Genomic DNA, 19,166 nt, shown 5'->3' on the forward strand with positions numbered 1-19,166 from the left:
ATTTGCGGGGCAAACTGGGTGAACTTGGCCGTCGGAAACTTGTGTGTCTTTGTGTACCAGCACAAGCCGAGACGAGCTAAGGACACCTTTGCCCCGCGGTTGAGAAAAATACACCCTTGTTGTTCTCACTTTTATCGTAGATGTAGTGGCTTTTGAAAGAGTGCAGTGCAAAAATAAATTAAAAAAAGCAACCAAAGCCGACGCAAAAGAAGGGAGAGAGTTTCGAGACTGATAATACATATATTTTACAAGGTGTGAATGGCTGACACGCTTTTTTGGGAATGGAGAAAAAAAAAGAAGCACACCAAAAACTTGTTTGTTATACCGCCGATGTTCTTGATGTGCGCGCTTCTCAATGAGAACTGTGTTTCGTGTGTGCGTATGTATGTGCGTGCGTGTGTGTGATGGCAGAGACAAAAAATGTCAGCCTGTCTATATATATGATGAAAAAAGCGCATTTGTTCTTCCCCCCTTTTTTTTTTCGTGAGCAACTCTTTAAGTTTTCGAGTTTGTCATGAACTCCTGTTTACATCAACCTTGATCAAATGATTTCGCTTTGTTGACAATAAAAACTGACTTCTTAGTTCCGACGGCTGTGTCACGTGTGGTTCCTTATGCATTCCTTTTTTTTTTTCTATCACTTCTCTTTCAGACCATGCTTCTTGAATTGAACACAAAACAACTCTTGAATAGTGCACACAAATGCATTACCTTACCTGCGAATCCCTCATTCTTTTTTTCATTTAATGAATTACCTACAATCTGCTAGAGATGGGTTTTATCTGCACATTAAAAGCAAATATGTATATGCTTTCTTTTTTTTAAGGACAGCTTACTTTTTAAGCTGCTGACATAATCACTCTGCAAAAAATTATAACTATGTTACACTATAAATGTGTGAACAAACACATGTCAAAATAAACCTGTAGGACACACTTCTGTTCTTGATCGGATAGCATGCCTGCCAAAGCTATCCACTCTTTATGCTTCAAGGGATCCACGCAAACCCATGAGTTGCAAATGGCTATTAGGAATATTAATGTAGTTTACCCGAGGCAAGCCAATATGTCGAATGCAAGCTGTCATAAAGCAGTTGTGTAACTCAAACTCGAAGATCTTCTAATGCAATGCTCAGAGACACCTAAAAACATGCTTGTGAGACATTTTTACTGCTGCTTGCTAGATGTCTCAACAACAAATTGTTGACACTTTAAGAACTTCTTTCAAGAGGTTTCCAGAAATTCTGGTAAGTTTATGCAAAAACCTCTTACCTAAATCTTTGATGACTTCCTTTAAGAGTAATTACTTCACACATTTTGCAGCAGTTTAAATAGCTCTCTTACAGCAGATACTTGAACATGTGAAACAAAAATAAATTTGCTACACGCCGTGAACACACTTCTGTATTAATTGTGGCAATTTCAAAACATGCAATTTAACATGTTAGTCCGTGTTGTTGACATGGTTCACTTTGCTCCAGTGCACACCGGGCCTAAATCAGGAATGCCAAATTTTGGGAAGCAACTCATATTTAATACGTACACTCATAGATATAGATTAGCGGAAAATGGGAATGATGCTGATCAAGCTCCAACAACAACCGTGCCAACGTCGTCTCGCTATGCTGAACCACCTGAGAGGTTGCTATGCACACCCAGCCAACAGTGCAGAAGATTCACTTTACCATTTGTTATGTAGACAAATTCTCAAGATGGAGACACCCTCGACCTCTTCACAAATGATGGCTCTAGTACGTGAGTGAAAGCGTACGTACGCGTGCATATTTTGCTTTCAAGTGCGCTCTATAGACAAAGGAATGCCTTCTAGACCATAGAGTTTCATACTAATATATAGACTAACCGGCTAACCATCTTGAACAAATGAGCGCACTGACAATACATACAACAGCCTGAACTTGCGCTGGTTTCATTCTCGAACAGTGCTTCAGAGCACTGTATATCCATCCGGTGCATATTTGCCGAGAAATTCACAACTCCAAGTTTGTGGCACAGCTAGTCTGGCAACAATGTCTGGCTGGTCTGGCAGTCTGGTCTGGCAAGGAGACAACGTACAAAACTCTTGAGGGTGATTATATGCCCTCAGGAGTGTCCCCCCGCTACAAAGGGGCAGCCACCAAGCCATCATCATCATAATCATCATCATCAACCCACATGACCACTGCATGCAGGTCCACAGCACAACTTTCCCTAGCTTCTCCAGGGCTGCAATTTTTTCATTTCCCTTATCCCATCACAGCGTTTCATCTGGGATGAGTGCATTATTGTTAGCAATAATGCACTTCGCCTGGATGAAATACTGAATCACCTAGAGTACGTGGCTTCCAAGACCGCATCAATGACCATTGCCAGCAACAGCATCGAGATGGTACCCTTGGAGGGAGCAGACATCAAGCAGACATCAAGATGAAGCCTGCAGTTGAGGAAGAGAGAGATGGCATTTGTACAACAATGCAGTTTGAGAGGAGCAATTGCGTGTGCGTAGCATTCATGCACTGTTTCACGTAAGTTTATGGTTATTGCGAATAAAAACGACCTGCAAAGACCTGCAGGCAAATGAATGACGAAGAATACAAACTGCATGAAATGAACCGTTCGGGAAGAATACTGCACAGAAAAGACAAGTGGTCATTTTTCTTGCATTGTTTTCTTTATTTACTATTTCACGCCGTGTTTGTAGTGGAGTGCCTGGATCCCCTCTGGTCTAACCGAACTCTGACCAATTTGAAGGAGCTTGCTAACCTCTGCTAGCTCATTCCAGCCACCAGAATACTTCAACAAAAAAAAAATACACAACAAATATTGAAAATGTTCGAAGTTTCGTGCTACAGGGACGTGGGCCCGAGTGGTAAAATATGGGCCAGCACTAAAAAACATAGGGCATCCTCGATTTACCAGTCCTGGACGGTCCGCGGGCAGTCCGAGGACTGTGTTCGGACCCGAAGTCTTATAGGAATACATGGGAAAATCGAGCGCCGGATCGCGTCTCGGCCAGTCCGCGGACGATCCGGGACTGATAATCGAGGAGGCCCATAGATATCCATGTAACTGCACGTCAGCATTAAACCGATTAAACTGATGCGCTCAAACGGAACTATATGTTCCTTGCGATGGCATGAAAAATCGCCAGAAGGTGGCATAAAAAATCGCCATTACTTCTTCAAAGCTGCCATCACCAATAGCGGAACAAAGCAGTCCTTTTATAATGAACCAAACTTGTGTTTTGTTCATTAACAGCTGTTTCTAAGTGACATCGTCGTGCTGAGTGTTCTGGCCTCTTCCCACGATCGTTTACTTCGATTCGCGTTATTCCAAGATTCCGGTGATTAAACGAATCTCTAGCAACGTAGCAACCCATTACTATCTTCTGGCCACCATACCAGTACGACACGTCTCATTTCTCATGTCGATGGAGTGTTGTCGGTGTTGTCGCGGTTCTCGACAACGTTTATAGACGTGCGGTAGCGCGTACACGAGGCACGCCCTGTGACAAGGGGACGCCAGAAATTAATTTTAGTAGCAGAATCAGCTTGAATGGTAGAATTGCTTTATGTTTAATGATGTGCAGAAGTGAGACTGGAATAATTTTGTCAATTAGTTTTGTTGTGGCTGGTTTTCTTTTTTTTTTTATTCTTAGAACGGCGTGCACGTCGCCATCATACTGAAATGCTGTTCTGATAAACGTTGGTTCTGATTGGGTCTCCTCGATTTACAAGTCCAGGACGTCCTGGACTAGGGTGGCCCATTCTAGCCACCCTACCTGGACCAATGCCTGTACTGTCCACTGTGTCCACGGCGGGCAGTCCGAGGACTGCGCAAAATTTACCTTGGACTGCGTTCGGACCGGAGGTCTCATAGGAATACATGGGAAAACTGAGCGCCGGATCGCGTTTCGGGCAGTCCGGACGTTCCGGGACTGCTAATTGAGGAGGCCCATTGTTTTTGCTGTCTGAAAAGTATTAACTCTATGGTCTGAAAGCCAATGAGAAAGAGGTTTTTTTCGGCGCCATCGACCTCTAGGTGGCTCTAGGCAGTAGTCATTGGATCATCATCATCATCACCAGTTGTCGAATAAAAACGTTGTGTATGCGACACCGGCGTATTCTGGCTGTGCACTTACTCCGAAGCCCTGTTGTCTACAAATAACTTCTGTATTTAATTGAAGGGTTGGATTCAGAGGAATCATGATCTGCGACTGCAATACCGCAAGACGTAAGTGTGAGCTAAGTTCTGTACTCTTTCACATTGCGCATATTGCACGTGCGTAGTAGTGTTTGTGAGCGCGGTACTGGCCCAGCCAATTATTCACCGATTGGACCTTGGCACTTACAAAACAATGGCCAAACCACCTGCTTGAAGTCTGTGATGTTTTTTTCGGGTAATTGGACACATGGGCGGTGGGCAGCTTATTTTGTTTTAGCAACAACAACTAAGTAGGCCTAGCAGTGCGTCGTATCGACTGACAGCGATGTTCCGCTCCCCCAGCAGTTGCAGCACGCAGGAACAGTCCAGAAGTGTCCTCAACTGTTTTATTGTTGTTTTAGCTAGCACTGTCTTCGTTTTTGGACAGTTGTTCGTGGCTGTGAATTTGTGGGTAACGGCAGTACCACTTGTTAGTGCCGGTGGTCGAAGTAGAAAAGCTTCCCTGGGATTGGCGTAAGCTTTGTTTTCTCAGTTCTACTTCTACCAACCTATTTCCACAGCTACAGGCCCAAGCTAAATTGCTCAAAGAGTGAATGTCATTCGTCTTTAATGCGATTACATAAATATTACGCGCGCAGGTTATCTGGACGTGTACTTCCCCGTTTGCAAACAGTGCTGCTGAGCCGCGCTACCTGTGGAGCTTTTTAAACCGTTGTTGAACTGTGTATATATGTGGAAACTGATCATATTAAATTAAGCTGCTTGAACAGAGGGAAAGCTTGGATTTGGAAAAGGTTACCCAGGGGTAGATTACGTTCGTACAGGGGGAATACGAAGAGATTCGGACAACGAAACGTACTGCCTCCATGCGCCGTCTTCAGGCTTTCGGATCCGAAAGCAGCGCACGTGCATACGCTCCACAAATTCGAGCATACAGCGAGCTATTAGATTAAATGCCTGCTCATTGAAGCTAAGTTGGTATGTTTATTTAGTTGATTTGCACTCATCCGGTTTCCACAAATCCACTCAGCCGAGCAAGTTGTGGGCCTTCTCAGAGGGTGTCCTTTCCGCCTCCACACGTACATAATCTGCCCCAACATAAAGAATGTATCTTGCGCAGTGCATGCTGAGGACAGAAGTTTGATTCTCGCTTGGCTGTGCAGTGGTGTTAAAATATAAAGCCACAACTAAATGTTTGTATAGTGTCACCACTACGAGCAGGCATCTCGCGTAGCTGTAGGCCATATTTGCAAACACTCTGAGAGAGCGTTGCATGCATGGTGGTTGTAGATCCATCAGCCAAGTAGGGCAGAATAGATTGATGGCAGGGCCGTCAATTGTATGTATTTCCTGTGTGTTAAAAACTGGGTTGATTTTGAAATATGCGGAATCAAATAAACCTCTCCACGTGACATTTACAGATTACGAAAAAGCAATGATTCAGTAGACAGCACTGCAGAAATGAAGGCATTGGGCTGGAAGGATGTAGAGGAGGCCTACATAGGGCCCCTGGAGGGCATACGCAATGAATGTATGGGTGCGGCAATACTTCATTAGAGGAATAAAATGTACACCCAGTGTCAAAATAGCTGAGCACGCAAGCGCGTGGCAAAATGCATCGCCGCGCCATCTGACATCACACTTCTGGTGTCGAGACATTATGTGCACGCAAGCGCCCAAAACGCACTTGCTGCTGTCTTTTCCTAAGCGGAAAAGCTGATCACATTCAGTGTTTGGCGCTAGGGGCTTTGTTTCACTGAAATGATTTGCAATCTGTCTAGAAGAGTATTTGAAGCTTTGTTTTTTGAGAAGTCGCAGATAAAGGTAAGTGGGAGAATATGTGGACCGCTCGAGACATGCAGACGACATCTCCTTGTTCAGGGATACTGCAAAAAAGACATGAAAAGAATAGGTTAGTAACTGTACCCTGAAAGCTGAAGGTAATGTTATGTAGACATGCAGAAATCACTTCTTTCAATGTAGGCAATGAAACACTCGACGACATGGATGGATCTATCTTGAACTAGTTTTAAAGGCTGATCCAAGCCATGAGAAGGAAACTAAGTGTAGTATTAGTATGGACTGGGTTGCACTAGGCAAGCACACTCAAGCAATGGAAAGTAAGCTACTTGTGTGCCATAAAAACATTGCATCATTTGAGAGTTCTTGAATGTGCTAAGCATGGTAGGATTTATTTTGTTATGTGTCGGAAGAAAAGCTAGAACCATTTCTCGCATCTCCCCATTGATGCCCATGGGCAGAGTGTATCCCATTTCCTCTCCCAGGTGTGTCAACGTTGCTACATGACAGAGACAAAGTGGCACAGAGCTGACACGCATGACTGTTACTGGTGCTTGGCAATTTGGTAGCGCTGTAATATTCTTGCCCAATTGGTCAGTGCTGTGGTGATCTCACAATCATACCAAATGCATGAACAGAATATGGCTTAATCAGACCAATGGCAATAATACCCCTGTCACACGGGCACTTTCAATCGCGATCGATTTTCCGAGCGCGCTCTACGCACCGCCGCTGCTACACGGCCCATTTCAATCGCGGTCGAGAAGTGGCACCGGCTGCACTCGTGTACGCCAGATGGCGCTAACAATGTACTTGCGGCCATCGTCTGGTAACTTCGCGGGGTCGTAGGTATAGCTAACTGTGTAAACGTTACTGCACGCTTAAGTCAAGTTATTTGACACAATTTGTGGCGTTAGTTGAAGTTGCCACCTTCTGTGCCATCACTGAGCGGGGACGAGAGTATCGCCGCTTTCGTTCAATTGTGCTTCGAAGCCTCGATCGCGCTTGAGACACGAGGATTGAGTTATAGTGGGGTCGAGTTCGATCGCGATTGAAACTGCCTTGTAGCAGTGCCCGATCTGGATTGAGCTTGATCCGGATCGACTCAATCGCGATTGAAAGTGCCCGTGTGACAGGGGTATAAGCCTGCAGATTCTAGACCAAGGCATGATGAGCTTGTCTGGACCAGAAGAGGTCGTTTTACGGTATTGTCCGAATGTCAATTTGAACCGAATGTCATTTGACTCAAATGCGAAGTTGTGCTGCTCCAGTGGGTTTTGAAATGCCATTTGGCTCAAATGACATTCGAGCCAAATGAGCACCCAGAGAGACATTTGGGCTCTCAAATGACATTTCTAGCACTCTCGCGCACAGTGTTCCAAGTCAGCGTAAACAAATACATTACTGGCGTTCTTAAAACAAACAAAATTTTCTTAATTGTAGGACTTTTCTTACTTCTCGTTCACTTAAATCGTGATATCAAGATGTAATAATTCCGTACGTTGAAGCACCAGTGCGAGCAAGCGACAAACCAGTGTAACCAGACAGTACAAAAAACCTCGATTGCGATTCAGAATTAAGCAAAAACCGTCTTTCTTACGTTAGTGATAATTTGATACCATTTTAATGCCAAAGACTGCCGCTAAATTTGATTGTTGCGTTATTGTGTAAAAACAGAACCTACAGAAGCAGCGCCATGCAGCACGGCGAGCGATTGTTAAAGCTGTCAATTGCCACCAAAATTGCAGTGGAGCACGGTGGATTCTGAATGGCATTCGAAGCACCCCATTTGAGTCAAATGACATTTATACTCGGTGGCAACTTAAGAACGGCACCGGAAGTTTGCCGCTGTGCCTTATCACCGTAGCCGGATGTTTCTCCGCGCGGCGCAAGTAGGGCGTCACTGGGAATATTTTGAACATGGCGTGAGCCGTTCCCATGATTTTTTGGACTTAATATGCTTATAAACACTCCAGTGATGACAAACAAACTGCGTGAGACAAGGCAGACGATATCGCGCATTCATAGCAAACCCCCTTTCAAAACGCGTGCACGCTGACGTCACGGGTCCGGCGCTTTGGCGGAGTGATACACTACATGAGGTGGTGCCGTTCTTGAGTTGTAACTGAGTATAGTTTAAATGACATTCGGACCCTAGTGTAGCTGGGTATAAGTTGCATACTGTTGCGGCTTCATGGTTGTCAGCAGTACACTTGTAACTCGGTTTTCTAATGCTGTCAGGGGCAGTGCTACGGCTTGCTGTTTAATAACCCTCCCGTTTAGTGTGTGTTTTTATGCAGTGTGCACGTACGGGCAACTGGTCTCATGATGCGCATTGTGTGGGTTCGGTCTGGTTTCTGGGCCTAGTGCAATGCAGGGTAATGCTGTAGTTCTCCCCTTCCTCCCCTTCTGTGCCCAGCCTAAGGAGAAGGTCGCTCCAGCAGCAAGATGGCGGGCCTCCCGCCATACATGCTGGGCCAGCCGTACGTCATGGGCGTGCTGGCCCAGCAGCAGGCCATGGCGGCCCAGCTGGCCGCCCAGGTGCATGCGCAGATGCAGCACCAGCAGCACATGCAACAGCAGCACCAGCAGCACATGCAGCAGCAACAGCAGCAGCAGAGGCAGCAGGAGGTCATCGTCTCCGAGGAAAAGCTCCAGGAGAAAGGTGCGTCGTCACGGTCGTGGGCTGGCATTGGATTGTGGTGTGCGTGCATCTCTACCTTTCAGAAGCGAGAAGAGGCCACACGTGGGGTCACTGTAAAATGATATATAGCACCAATAACCACAGAAAAAAAGAAGAGGTAGGGTGATAAAGGCTTGTCATTAACCTCTTGTCTTCCTGCTCTTCTTTCTTCCCTCTTCCCTTTGGTCGTTGTCACTACATCTATCAGAAATGAACTTTGTTAAACTCGCCCAAATGTCTACCCTATGTGGGCGTGGTTGCGAGAAAAAGGTGCAGTTTTAAAGTACGATCCACATGTACGGTCATGTTTTGCGCGTTTTCCTAGCAAGGAGGGGTCTGGCCAGCAGAGCATAGCCAAGAATTTTGGGTCAAGTCTCTTTTGTTTAGATCCTTCCATGTGCGACCCTCCAGGGGTTCAAAATGAATTTGTAGTAGCTACGGCATACCTCATGGCCTGAATTTACTGTTGCTGCACTCAACCCCAGGTTTGAATTGGAGATGCTGTACCGCCGCATACCTGCAGAATCTTCACGGCACTGGCTGCACCGTTTATCTTTTCATGGGCCAGGCAGGGTGTGGGCAGCACTGTTGGCCAGACGTATTTTCTTTAACACAACTACTTATGGGCCACAAAATTGTGCACCTAATGCTCCCAGCTAGTGGCACCATAATTTCGCTACACACAGAAGGTGGTGTCAACAAGCGAGGAAATTGTTGGCCCATAAGTGTGCTTGTGCTCTGTTAGCTTCTTGCTAAAATAATAAGAAACCTTGGACTATGCGAGTATGCTGGAATTTAAGAGGGTTACTCAATGGTGCACCTAATTAATGTCGTCAAGTAACGAAAGAAATGTGCTGGATACAACACACTGCTGTGCTTTGCCTTTATGGCATGAAAAATGTCGGATCCGTTGGAAACCACGGCAGGTGTAGAGGTACCGTGAAACTTGGGAGAAGACAGCACTTTCACAAGAACCAAGGTTGCTGTAGGCATCTATACTTCACAAAGCTGGGCAATTTCCCTCTGGTTACTTACAACAGAAATCGTAGAGAATTGCAATTGTTTCAGACAGTTAGTACGTAGAAGCTGAAAACGCACGGAGAAATGGTACCAAGCTCAGAGACAGTGCCAGCTGTGGAAGAGCAGCTTACCCCTGTCACTGGAAAGGAACAAACAAAAGTGCGTGCTTCGCAACTGGGGGGAAGCACACTGGAAAAAGTTCGTGCGCTTCTTCCGGGCGAGTCACCTGGGATGACTTTTGTGCGTGTGTGCTATCATCGTTCTCGTTCTTCCCCTCTCCCCTCCCTGCAGCCCGCAAGTGGCAACAGCTGCAGTCCAAGCGCTATGCCGAGAAGCGCAAGTTTGGCTTTGTCGACGCCCAGAAGGAGGACATGCCGCCCGAGCACATCCGCAAGATCATTCGGGACCACGGCGACATGAGCAGCCGCAAGTACCGGCACGACAAGCGGGTCTACCTGGGGTGAGCAAGCCTTTCTCGGGGACTCACCATTTCTCACAGTTGTGGGGTAGCTGGCAGTTGTGGACGCTTTTTCTTCCATTGCTGTTTATGTGCTTTTTGTGGGGAGATGCGAGCTGTGCACTCTTTAAACTCTTCCCGTCCTTATCCCAGGGCCCTGAAGTACATGCCGCATGCGGTGCTGAAGCTGATGGAGAACATGCCCATGCCCTGGGAGCAGATCCGAGACGTTCGGGTCCTCTACCACATCACGGGGGCCATCACGTTTGTCAACGAGATCCCCTGGGTCATCGAGGCAGTCTACATCGCCCAGTGGGGGTGAGTCGAGAGGGCGCAGTTGTTGTCACGTCCAAAGCTGGGTTGCATTTGAATTCACTTGCGCTTCAAAAGAGGCAGTTAAACAGAATGCACCATCAAGAACAGGCAAATCAAATGCCAAGGCATGACGTCTGCATGTACAGTCAAACCTCGATGTAACAAACTTCAATGTAACAAAACCCCCGATGTAACAAACCACGGAATTTTTTGAAACTTCAAGTGTAGGCACGCAATGTATTTTCACACTCTGTGTAATGAAGTCCCGTATGCTAAAATTTTATGCACAACTGGACACGAAATTTTAGTTGTAGAAGTAGATTTTGGGAGATGCAAGCGTTGACATAGGGTCTTGATAAAACACTAACGGTGACACGGGGCCAGGCCACCCAATGCCGCGGATGCAGAGAGCAGGGGCGAGACAGCTGCGCATATTGCGCCTTTTTGATACGATTCCATTTTTCTGCGCCAAGCTGCTCCAAAAGCACGAATGAAAATGGCGAAAATTGCGCCAGACTGCTCCAGAAGAGCCTCAACGGCACGGATTTTGATGCTAATGTCAGTTTCAACGGGGACGAAAGCCTCCCGCATCCCGGTTATCGCTTTTATCGTCTGTCAATCGCAAATACAGAAATGGCACAAATAGAAAGACTGAAACGAAGCAAGCGATACCTTCTAAAACTCGATTCGCTTTCCGCCCGGGTTCGCTGAAATGGCCTTCTGGATTAGGCATCGCTGTGGCAACAAACATGGCCACCGCCTGATCTGGCTGCTACCAACGCGCTCACTGCGCATCGCCGATATTTTCCCTGGTTTATTTGCGCTATCAGCTGGGTTCCAGTCTTTTCATTCTATCTGTTGTGGCTTTGAACAGTGACGTTAACACGGGGATATGGTTTCAGATCGGTGCCAGATTACGGGAAGTTGCGCGGCTCAAAAAAAAGTTCATTGAAATGTGGGGCCTACGACTTCGGCGTGGTTTGTCCTTGAGTGCGAAACGCGGTGCGCGCGTCTATAATCGGGTTCGTGAAGTGAATTTTTTGGCTCGTTGTGGTGTTATAAAATGCTGAGGTGTTGCTGTGCTTCGAAGCGCGATCGCGAGCCTCGGGGATGGAACGGCCGACACGAAAGTTGCGGGCTGTGCTGCGGCGCCGCGACCTGTTCATGCCACGACTACACGGATGCCATAGAGCGCGACTATAACACTTGATGTATGCAAGGTGAAATTGAATGCCAAAATCGAGGTGGCTAAACAGTAACGCTACTCAAATGACCATAGGGTGAACCTGTGCCCCGGGGACTGAAACGGGTTATGCTGGTTGGGCTATGCGACCGTTAGCTCGAAGTTGCTCAGCTGTTTCCGTGACTACAGTCGTTCGTACAACACAGCCTCGAATTACAAAAATAATAATTTTAGCATCAAAACGGCAAAAAAAACGCCACAATTGCGGAGCCCTTAAATTTGATAAGAGTTTTAGCAGTCCGTCTGTTCCGTCGTGTACGTAGTTACCGTGCTGACCGGGACTCGTCTGGGCACTTGGGCATTTGTAGCAGTAGGGGGATTAGTTCCGCAGGCCTGCCTTAGCCTTGTCCGGGCCTAAGCGGTGGCTTCTGCTTCTGCTGCCAAAAGTGACTCGTGCCGCTTGCGGCAGTGGGAGGAGCCTGACGACTTGTGCCAGTGGGGAGGCGCATGTCTTATAGCGGGAGCTTCAAAGCACTCGGGGATGCCGACTGGTCCCCCCAGAGACAGTTAGGCTTACAACCATGAAAAATGTTAGATGGGCGCTTTCCCAAGGGGTGTGTATGCTGTTTTAAAGTGCAAATTTTACCCAAATTGTAAACTTTTTTCCTCCATGAACAACTTCGTTTGCCCCTCGTGTTCGGTTTCAGCAAGCAGTTAGAAGTGCTCTCTGGAGCTACCCGCATCGTGCGGGTGGTCTCCGCGGGTGTGTCAGCGCGCCTGTGGCTTGCAAGCTGCGTTTTTGCGTGTAGAAAACGCTCCATGTGGTTCATGCTAATGCCCACGTAGACGGTTAAACTCCGACGGAAACGGAAACGGTGCACCAGTTGTGTATGCGCGCCACATTTTCGTTTGCACAAACTGCTTCACATGGTGAACACGTCATTTTAACCGCGAATTTCAATGTAGCGAAATTCAGTGTAACCAAGTAAATTACGAATTTTACTGGCTTCATTACACACAGGTTTGTCTGTGTTTGTGGAAGAGTGCAATCTTTCTGGGGACATCAAATCGAATCGAGAACTTTGTCGATCAGGCCGGCTTGTTCTCTGGGCTGGCGGAGCTCTAGAGCATCACTCATCATGAGTGGAAACTACAATGCTTTAAAAAAACGCTGTCAATTGAATATCTGGGAGTTGGCCATGTGAGCTGTGTACACACTGCATTAACATTATATTCTGTGTTTTATAAATAGTTTTGTAATTTAGGTGGAAATTTTCAAAGCATGTGAAATTGTCTTGGGGCTGTAGTTTCATTAGAAAGTTATTATAAATATTTAGCAGCATTAATATTTTGTCAGGTGAAAAAAGTGTTACACGTAAATCTCTGCATTTTGCACTTCTGAATAGTGTATGCAGCACTTGGTGTCAGCCAGTGCGGCAGTGTTTAGTAATTGGTTGCTATGCTTAGTAATTTCCTTTTCGCAATTGTCTTGGAGCATGTGCAAGCCAAACCGATTTCGAAGGTAGTTTTCAGAGGCCAATGAAGAAGTATGTGGAAAACCAACATGAAAGGATATATTGTGACATATCTGCTTTTGATTAGGAAGAACTGCTATGCTTATGGATTCACTGGATTTTTGCAGCTGGGCAGCCAGCAGGATGTGCAGGTGGCCCCTCTTGTCATGTTTGGTTGTTCTGACGTGTCCCCCCCCCCCCCCCCCCCCCGTGCCCACTTTGCAGGACCATGTGGATCATGATGCGGCGTGAGAAGCGGGACCGGCGGCACTTCAAGCGCATGCGGTTCCCGCCCTTTGACGACGAGGAGCCTCCGCTGGACTACGCGGACAACGTGCTGGATGTGGAGCCCCTGGAGGCCATCCAGATGGACCTGGACACGGACGAGGACTCGCCCGTCTGCAAGTGGTTCTACGACCACAAGCCCCTAGCCGAGAGCAAGTGCGTGCATGTGGTCTCTCATATTGGCGTCTTTAGAGGAAACAAAACAGTGAGGCCAGCTGTCACCGGAAGAAGGGGAATTCTGTGCAGCCGGGGAGGCACTTTACTCGCATACCCTGCCCCTGCTTTGGTGGCAATGCAAGGGTGTTGGTTGTCTGCAACAATTATGTTATTTCAGGTTGCCTCAAAGGGGGCACGCTCGTGTCGCAAAGGCTTTGTGGTGTTTGGGAAACTTTTAGCCCATGGGGAGAGGAAGGAGGAATAACTTCATTCATCCACCAGTCAATTCATGACACAAGTCTTCCTTCCCCGTCGCCCCTAAGCTCTCTCTCTCTCTCTCTCTCTCTCTCTCTCTCTCTCTCTCTCTCTCTCTCTCTCTCTCTCTCTCTCTCTCTCTCTCTCTCACACACACACACACACACACACACACACACACACACACACACACACACACACACACACACACACACACACACACACACACACACACACATCCACTTACCCCTGTTACTTGGAACTATCCAGTTTGAGCTGACATTCACTATTCGTGCACCCCTAGTTTTGGGTATGTGCCACAGTTGAGCAGGTTAATACCAGTCTTGTGTTCTTTTTCATCAAGCATAGAACAGACAATTAGACTGATTTCACGTTCTTTTCCCCTCTAAATGGTCTTAATGTCAACCTGCATGATCATTTCAATGCCTGTCGGCCCCTGGATAGGGTGTTGCTCGTTCACCTTGAACTGTACATTCTTGGGGTAAAGCTACGCAGCTGTGGATGAATGGCTGAATTTAGCCCCAACAGATGTTACGGTGACAGAAGGGACTGAGTGACACCTCTTCCTCACGCACAATGTGAATGCCCAGGCACCTGAACGGCGTGACGTACCGCCACTGGAACCTGACGCTGCCCCAGATGGCGACGCTCTACCGGCTGGCCAACCAGCTGCTCACAGACCTGGTGGACGACAACTACTTCTACCTCTTTGACCTCAAGTCCTTCTTCACAGCCAAGGCCCTCAACATGTCTATCCCGGGCGGGCCCAAGTTCGAGCCCCTCATCAAGGACATGAACCCGGCGTGAGTAGGACCTACCATATACGATATCTTGGATTTTTATTTTTAAATGCACGTCGAGAGAAGATGTGTTTGCTCTGCTTGGGATTGAAAATTGCCTCCTACTCGTCCACCCAGGGATGAGGATTGGAACGAGTTCAACGACATCAACAAGATCATCATCCGGCAGCCCATCAGGACCGAGTACAGGATTGCCTTTCCCTACCTGTACAACAACATGCCCCACTACGTGCACCTGTCGTGGTGAGTCGTCCAGGCTGGCAGGATTTGCTTCATCATTTGAACTTCTGTAGCAGCTGTGCATGCTGCTTTTGTCCTTGCGCAGTCCCCCTGAAGTGCCCCTGTCAACTCGAGCCTTGTGACTTGTGCCTTCACTTGGGGGAAAAATCAAATGTTGTTTGTCGCATATTGGCTTGCTCATTGAGAATAACTGGCAAGATGCTGAAGACACGCACATTAACCTGAAGCCAGTTAGGGACCTGTTCATACCATACAATGTTATCTGGCTCTCTGGTTGCCGCACGAAGCTTTCTCAAAGTGGCTTTCCCAGCGGAATTGATCCCAAAGTTCTCGGCTGGCTGATTGTAGCCGTAGTGAGCATGGTAGACTCCTTTCAGATCTGGGGAGCTTTTTTTTACTTTTGCAAAGAGTAATCGCATATTTGTGGTCGCCACAAGAAAACTGGACCTGATATGTAGTGGAGTATTTAGGGGGGACGCGGCTTTCAACTTCAGAAAAATGACCAAAACATCGTTTTTTTTTTTTAAAGCCACATATTCGGCTTCTATGTTTCCTATTCTGTGCGTCTGCAAAGTTTTTCCGCTGAAAACCGTCGCAAAGTGGCATAAAAAAAAATAGTTTTGCCTGGCGCGGTGACAAACTATCAGCGCAAAAGGGCGAAAAAATGGCAAGTTTTGGAGCGCTGTATCTCCGCAACGGTGCCACCGGGCACAGCCATTTTGATGCCGTTCGATCGGCCGAGCGTTCGTCATTCCGGTTCCGCTAGTGTCTTTTATCTTCGTTCATTCACAAGCGCACGAGCGGCAGAAAAGAAACAACGCACAAATGAAGCTAGAAATAGATGCTGAAGCGCTATTTGTCCTCTGGTCGGGGCGCACTACGACAACCCTCCTGATTGGGTCATCGGGTGTCGCGGCGCAATGCAAGATGGCGGCCACCTGAACTGCGTAGCGTGGGCGGTTTGAGTTCATTTTCGCTGCTTCGCTCGGCCAAGTTTCTGTCCAGTCTGTGGTATTCAACATGGACGTTATCGCCATGGGAAGGCCTGAGATCATGAGCCAGATTACGGGAAGTTGTGTGGCTCGAAAGGCGGAGGTCATCGAACGCTTCGTGGTGCGCGTGACTCTACCGTCGCCAGACCCCAGAGAGTGACGCGGTGTGCACGCTTGTGATAGCGGTTCGTGAAGTGAACTTTTAGTCGGATTTGCGATGTTTGCACGCTTAGTTATTGCTGTGTTTTGATTGTGGGCTCGCTAGCCTTGGGAAAGAAACGGTCGACGTGTCAAACGCTGCGGCGCGCACGGCATAGCCGACGCGCATTGGAGCATCACATGACTGGGCAACCGGTTACGATTGAACGCCAGTAGTTGTAATTAATGCCTGCGACGTTAGATTTAATCTTAAAAGCGACCTGACCAGCCATATCAGGTATAATCAAAGTTCGATATGTCGCGGTAAGCGTGCGCTGCGATGCGCGCGAGCCATATCGCCTTTCTTGCGCAACGTTTCCCGTGCACTTGTAATGTAATTTTCATGCAAACAGGTTTGAGTTAGTAATATAGGAATAAAAATATGCTCTCTGCGTTAAAAATTTACCTTACTGCCGCAGCATTTAACAGCGATATTTTTAAGGAAATTATTGATACTAATGCATATAATCTGTGGCTTAGGGCATACTCACTGCTGCGAGAAATATTAGATGCCTTGAACGTCAAAAGTAGTGAAAAGAAAAACCCTTCCATCAAAGCTGGAGTTATGCACAATATTACACCAAGCTTCAAAGTAGCTCATTTGCATCCTTGTGGTATGCAAACTTTTGGCAATGAACACCTGCACATATGAGTACTAAGTCGCTGCGCCAGGCAAAGTAATAAAACATGAGAGAAGCCAGAAATTTTCAAATATAAGTAAAAAAAAATCCTTCACTTGTTGCCATGGGGACAACACTGCAAAGGGGAAGTTGTCCAGAGCCATCCCCCCCTCCGTTTGGTATTCTAACTGGGCTATGTACTCTTCACAGAGGAGTTGAAAATGATGTTTTGTGGAAAGAGAAAGGCTGTAAAAGGCACTCCAATTTCAAGGCAAGGCCTTCCAAAAGCCAAGGCTACAACCGTGATGTATTTTGATAAGTGAAACCTATGTTGCAACTTCAGAAGCTGTTTTCTCAAAACAGTTTTTTTTTGCCACCTGTGTCGCTTGTTGCAGGGATTTCTTCTTGACCGCTGGGTCTATTTTGATTCCGTTTCTTGCATTACATTCGTGACACTTTTGGTTTTCCAGATTTGTTTTTTGTGATTTTTTTATTCAAATAATCGTTCACAGTTGACATGCCTGTTGCACATTAACCTCTAAAAATAAAAAATAAAAAACATTGTGTTGGAAAAAAAAAATTCTAAAACTGTCACGACCTCGTCCATTCATTTGGGAATGCAAAGCACTCCGAACAAGTTTTCTATCATGTTTTATAAGTCGCTGAAGCTCGGTACAAGCAGAACAGAAAGAAAATTTAATAAATAAAAAGTTATGAAAATATTACCTTGAAATGTTAATGATGTTATCACAGAAGGATTTTCAGTTGCTGTGCCAATTTTCATCAAAATCCACAAAGAAATAAAAAAGTTGATTTTGAAAGCCACGTCCCCCCTTAAAAAGGAAACTTGCAATATTTGGGGCATGTCTTTATTCGCCAAGTACAGTGGAACCCCGATTATACGTCCCGCGGCGACAACCCACTTCGTACAACGGATAACCACAGTCCTGGCGAAACTCCCCATAGAAACAATGCACTAAAAACCGCAATTATACAACGCTGGGGTGCACGTGGTCTGCTTCATACAATAGACGCTGCGGTGATTGACCGACATTTTTCCCACCTTTTACGCCGCTTTGGCGCCTTATCCCGACCATTATTTCATAACTCCCGTTTGACGCTGCTTGATGTGGAAAGGTAAACAGTTCATGGTGGGCTTGCCCACTTGTTGAACAGACTCAGGCAAGCAGGCGAGTACTGGCAGTGGGGAGCTCATACGGCAGGAGAGTGCCAACACCCCAACTGCAAGAAATCGCCGTCTGGGTGGCCGGCAGACGCCTCCAAAGCCACGTTGCTGCTTTGTTCCTTTCTTTCCCACCTTTTCTTCCATCGCCGCCACGTAATAATATCATTCGTTTTGCTTCCCTTTCCGTTGCCACTAGGTTCAAAAACGGTTAAGTATATAAATAAATTCTTAGCCCACCTGTCACATGAGACCGTCTACTAGGGCGGCATTTTACTTGTACCCCATTCATACGACCACCCTTTCATGCGATGCCTTCGCGCGGTCCCTTGAAAGTTGTATTACCGGGGGTTCCACTGCGAATTCTGCTCTAAAGGTCTGTAAATTGTGCTCTCGTCTGTGTTTCTGTTCACGTGCAAGTATGGGAAAACCACAATCGTTCTGCAACTTGTTGGGGTAGAGGGCAGTAAAGAGGAGGCAACAGATCTGCTGAAGTTGGGAAGAAGAAAGGGTGTATGAATACGCACCCTTCGTCACCGGCGGTGGCTTGTTGTATTGGCTCCCTGCTGCTGCATCCTGCGGGAAAAAGCAAACTGTCCGTATGCAGGTACCACACACCGAACGTGGTGTACATCAAGACAGAGGATCCTGACCTGCCGGCCTTCTACTTTGACCCCCTCATCAACCCCATCGCTCATCGTCAGGGCACCAAGGTGAACCTTCTTCTTGTGACCCCTCTCAGGACACAAGAGCTTCTGCAAAGTGTTGTCTTAGCCCCGGCCAATGGATTGGGATATTGCATGCACTATGATCTGTAGAAAATTAGCTAATTTAACATCTTGGCTGGTTTTCCCGTAGTGTGGCTTACTGCAGCCACAATGAGGACCATCGGGCAAACAGCTGTTTGTCACCAGTGCCCTCTCACTGGGACATGATAGAGACTAATTTGCTCTCAGTGCTTTACTTTTTTGTTTAATCATTTGCGAGTTTTTAAATATGTGAAAGTATCTTAGGTATGCTGGGTTTGTTGAATGAACATTAAAAGGAAGCCAGGCAGTCAAGAACGGCATGAAAAAGAAATTGGGAAAGTAGTTCATTTCCTCCCTTTTTCTTTTTTTTCTTCAAAATAAGGATGTTGAAATTATGCAAAAGAATAAGATTAGGAAAACGTGTGCTCTGCGTGGGATCCACACTTGTCTCTTGTTCTGCACTAATTGTCAACTGGCCCACAATTGTGGTGGGCCGCTTGCCAAAGTTGGGTGACCCTGGAGTCGCACAGTGGGC

At 46.8% G+C, this 19,166-nt stretch overlaps 1 protein-coding gene across 1 annotated transcript in view; it reads left to right on the forward strand.

Annotated features, from left to right (window-relative positions):
- The first annotated feature begins 4,070 nt into the window (after nt 1–4,070).
- The window catches only part of Prp8 (pre-mRNA processing factor 8), a 34,647-nt gene continuing 19,551 nt past the window's right edge, over nt 4,071–19,166 (forward strand). Inside the window, exons 1-8 of the mRNA XM_077677090.1 lie at nt 4,071–4,229; nt 8,380–8,625; nt 9,955–10,123; nt 10,274–10,438; nt 13,358–13,573; nt 14,440–14,652; nt 14,767–14,892; nt 18,490–18,595. Coding sequence (XP_077533216.1) covers nt 8,409–8,625; nt 9,955–10,123; nt 10,274–10,438; nt 13,358–13,573; nt 14,440–14,652; nt 14,767–14,892; nt 18,490–18,595 — 1,212 coding nt within the window. The 5' untranslated portion in view covers nt 4,071–4,229; nt 8,380–8,408. The remainder of the gene's footprint in view (nt 4,230–8,379; nt 8,626–9,954; nt 10,124–10,273; nt 10,439–13,357; nt 13,574–14,439; nt 14,653–14,766; nt 14,893–18,489; nt 18,596–19,166) is intronic.

This window comes from Haemaphysalis longicornis, unplaced genomic scaffold (genome assembly GCF_048455015.1).
Source record: "Haemaphysalis longicornis isolate Haplotype H1 unplaced genomic scaffold, Haemaphysalis longicornis Haplotype H1 scaffold_7, whole genome shotgun sequence".
NCBI lineage: Eukaryota > Metazoa > Arthropoda > Arachnida > Ixodida > Ixodidae > Haemaphysalis > Haemaphysalis longicornis.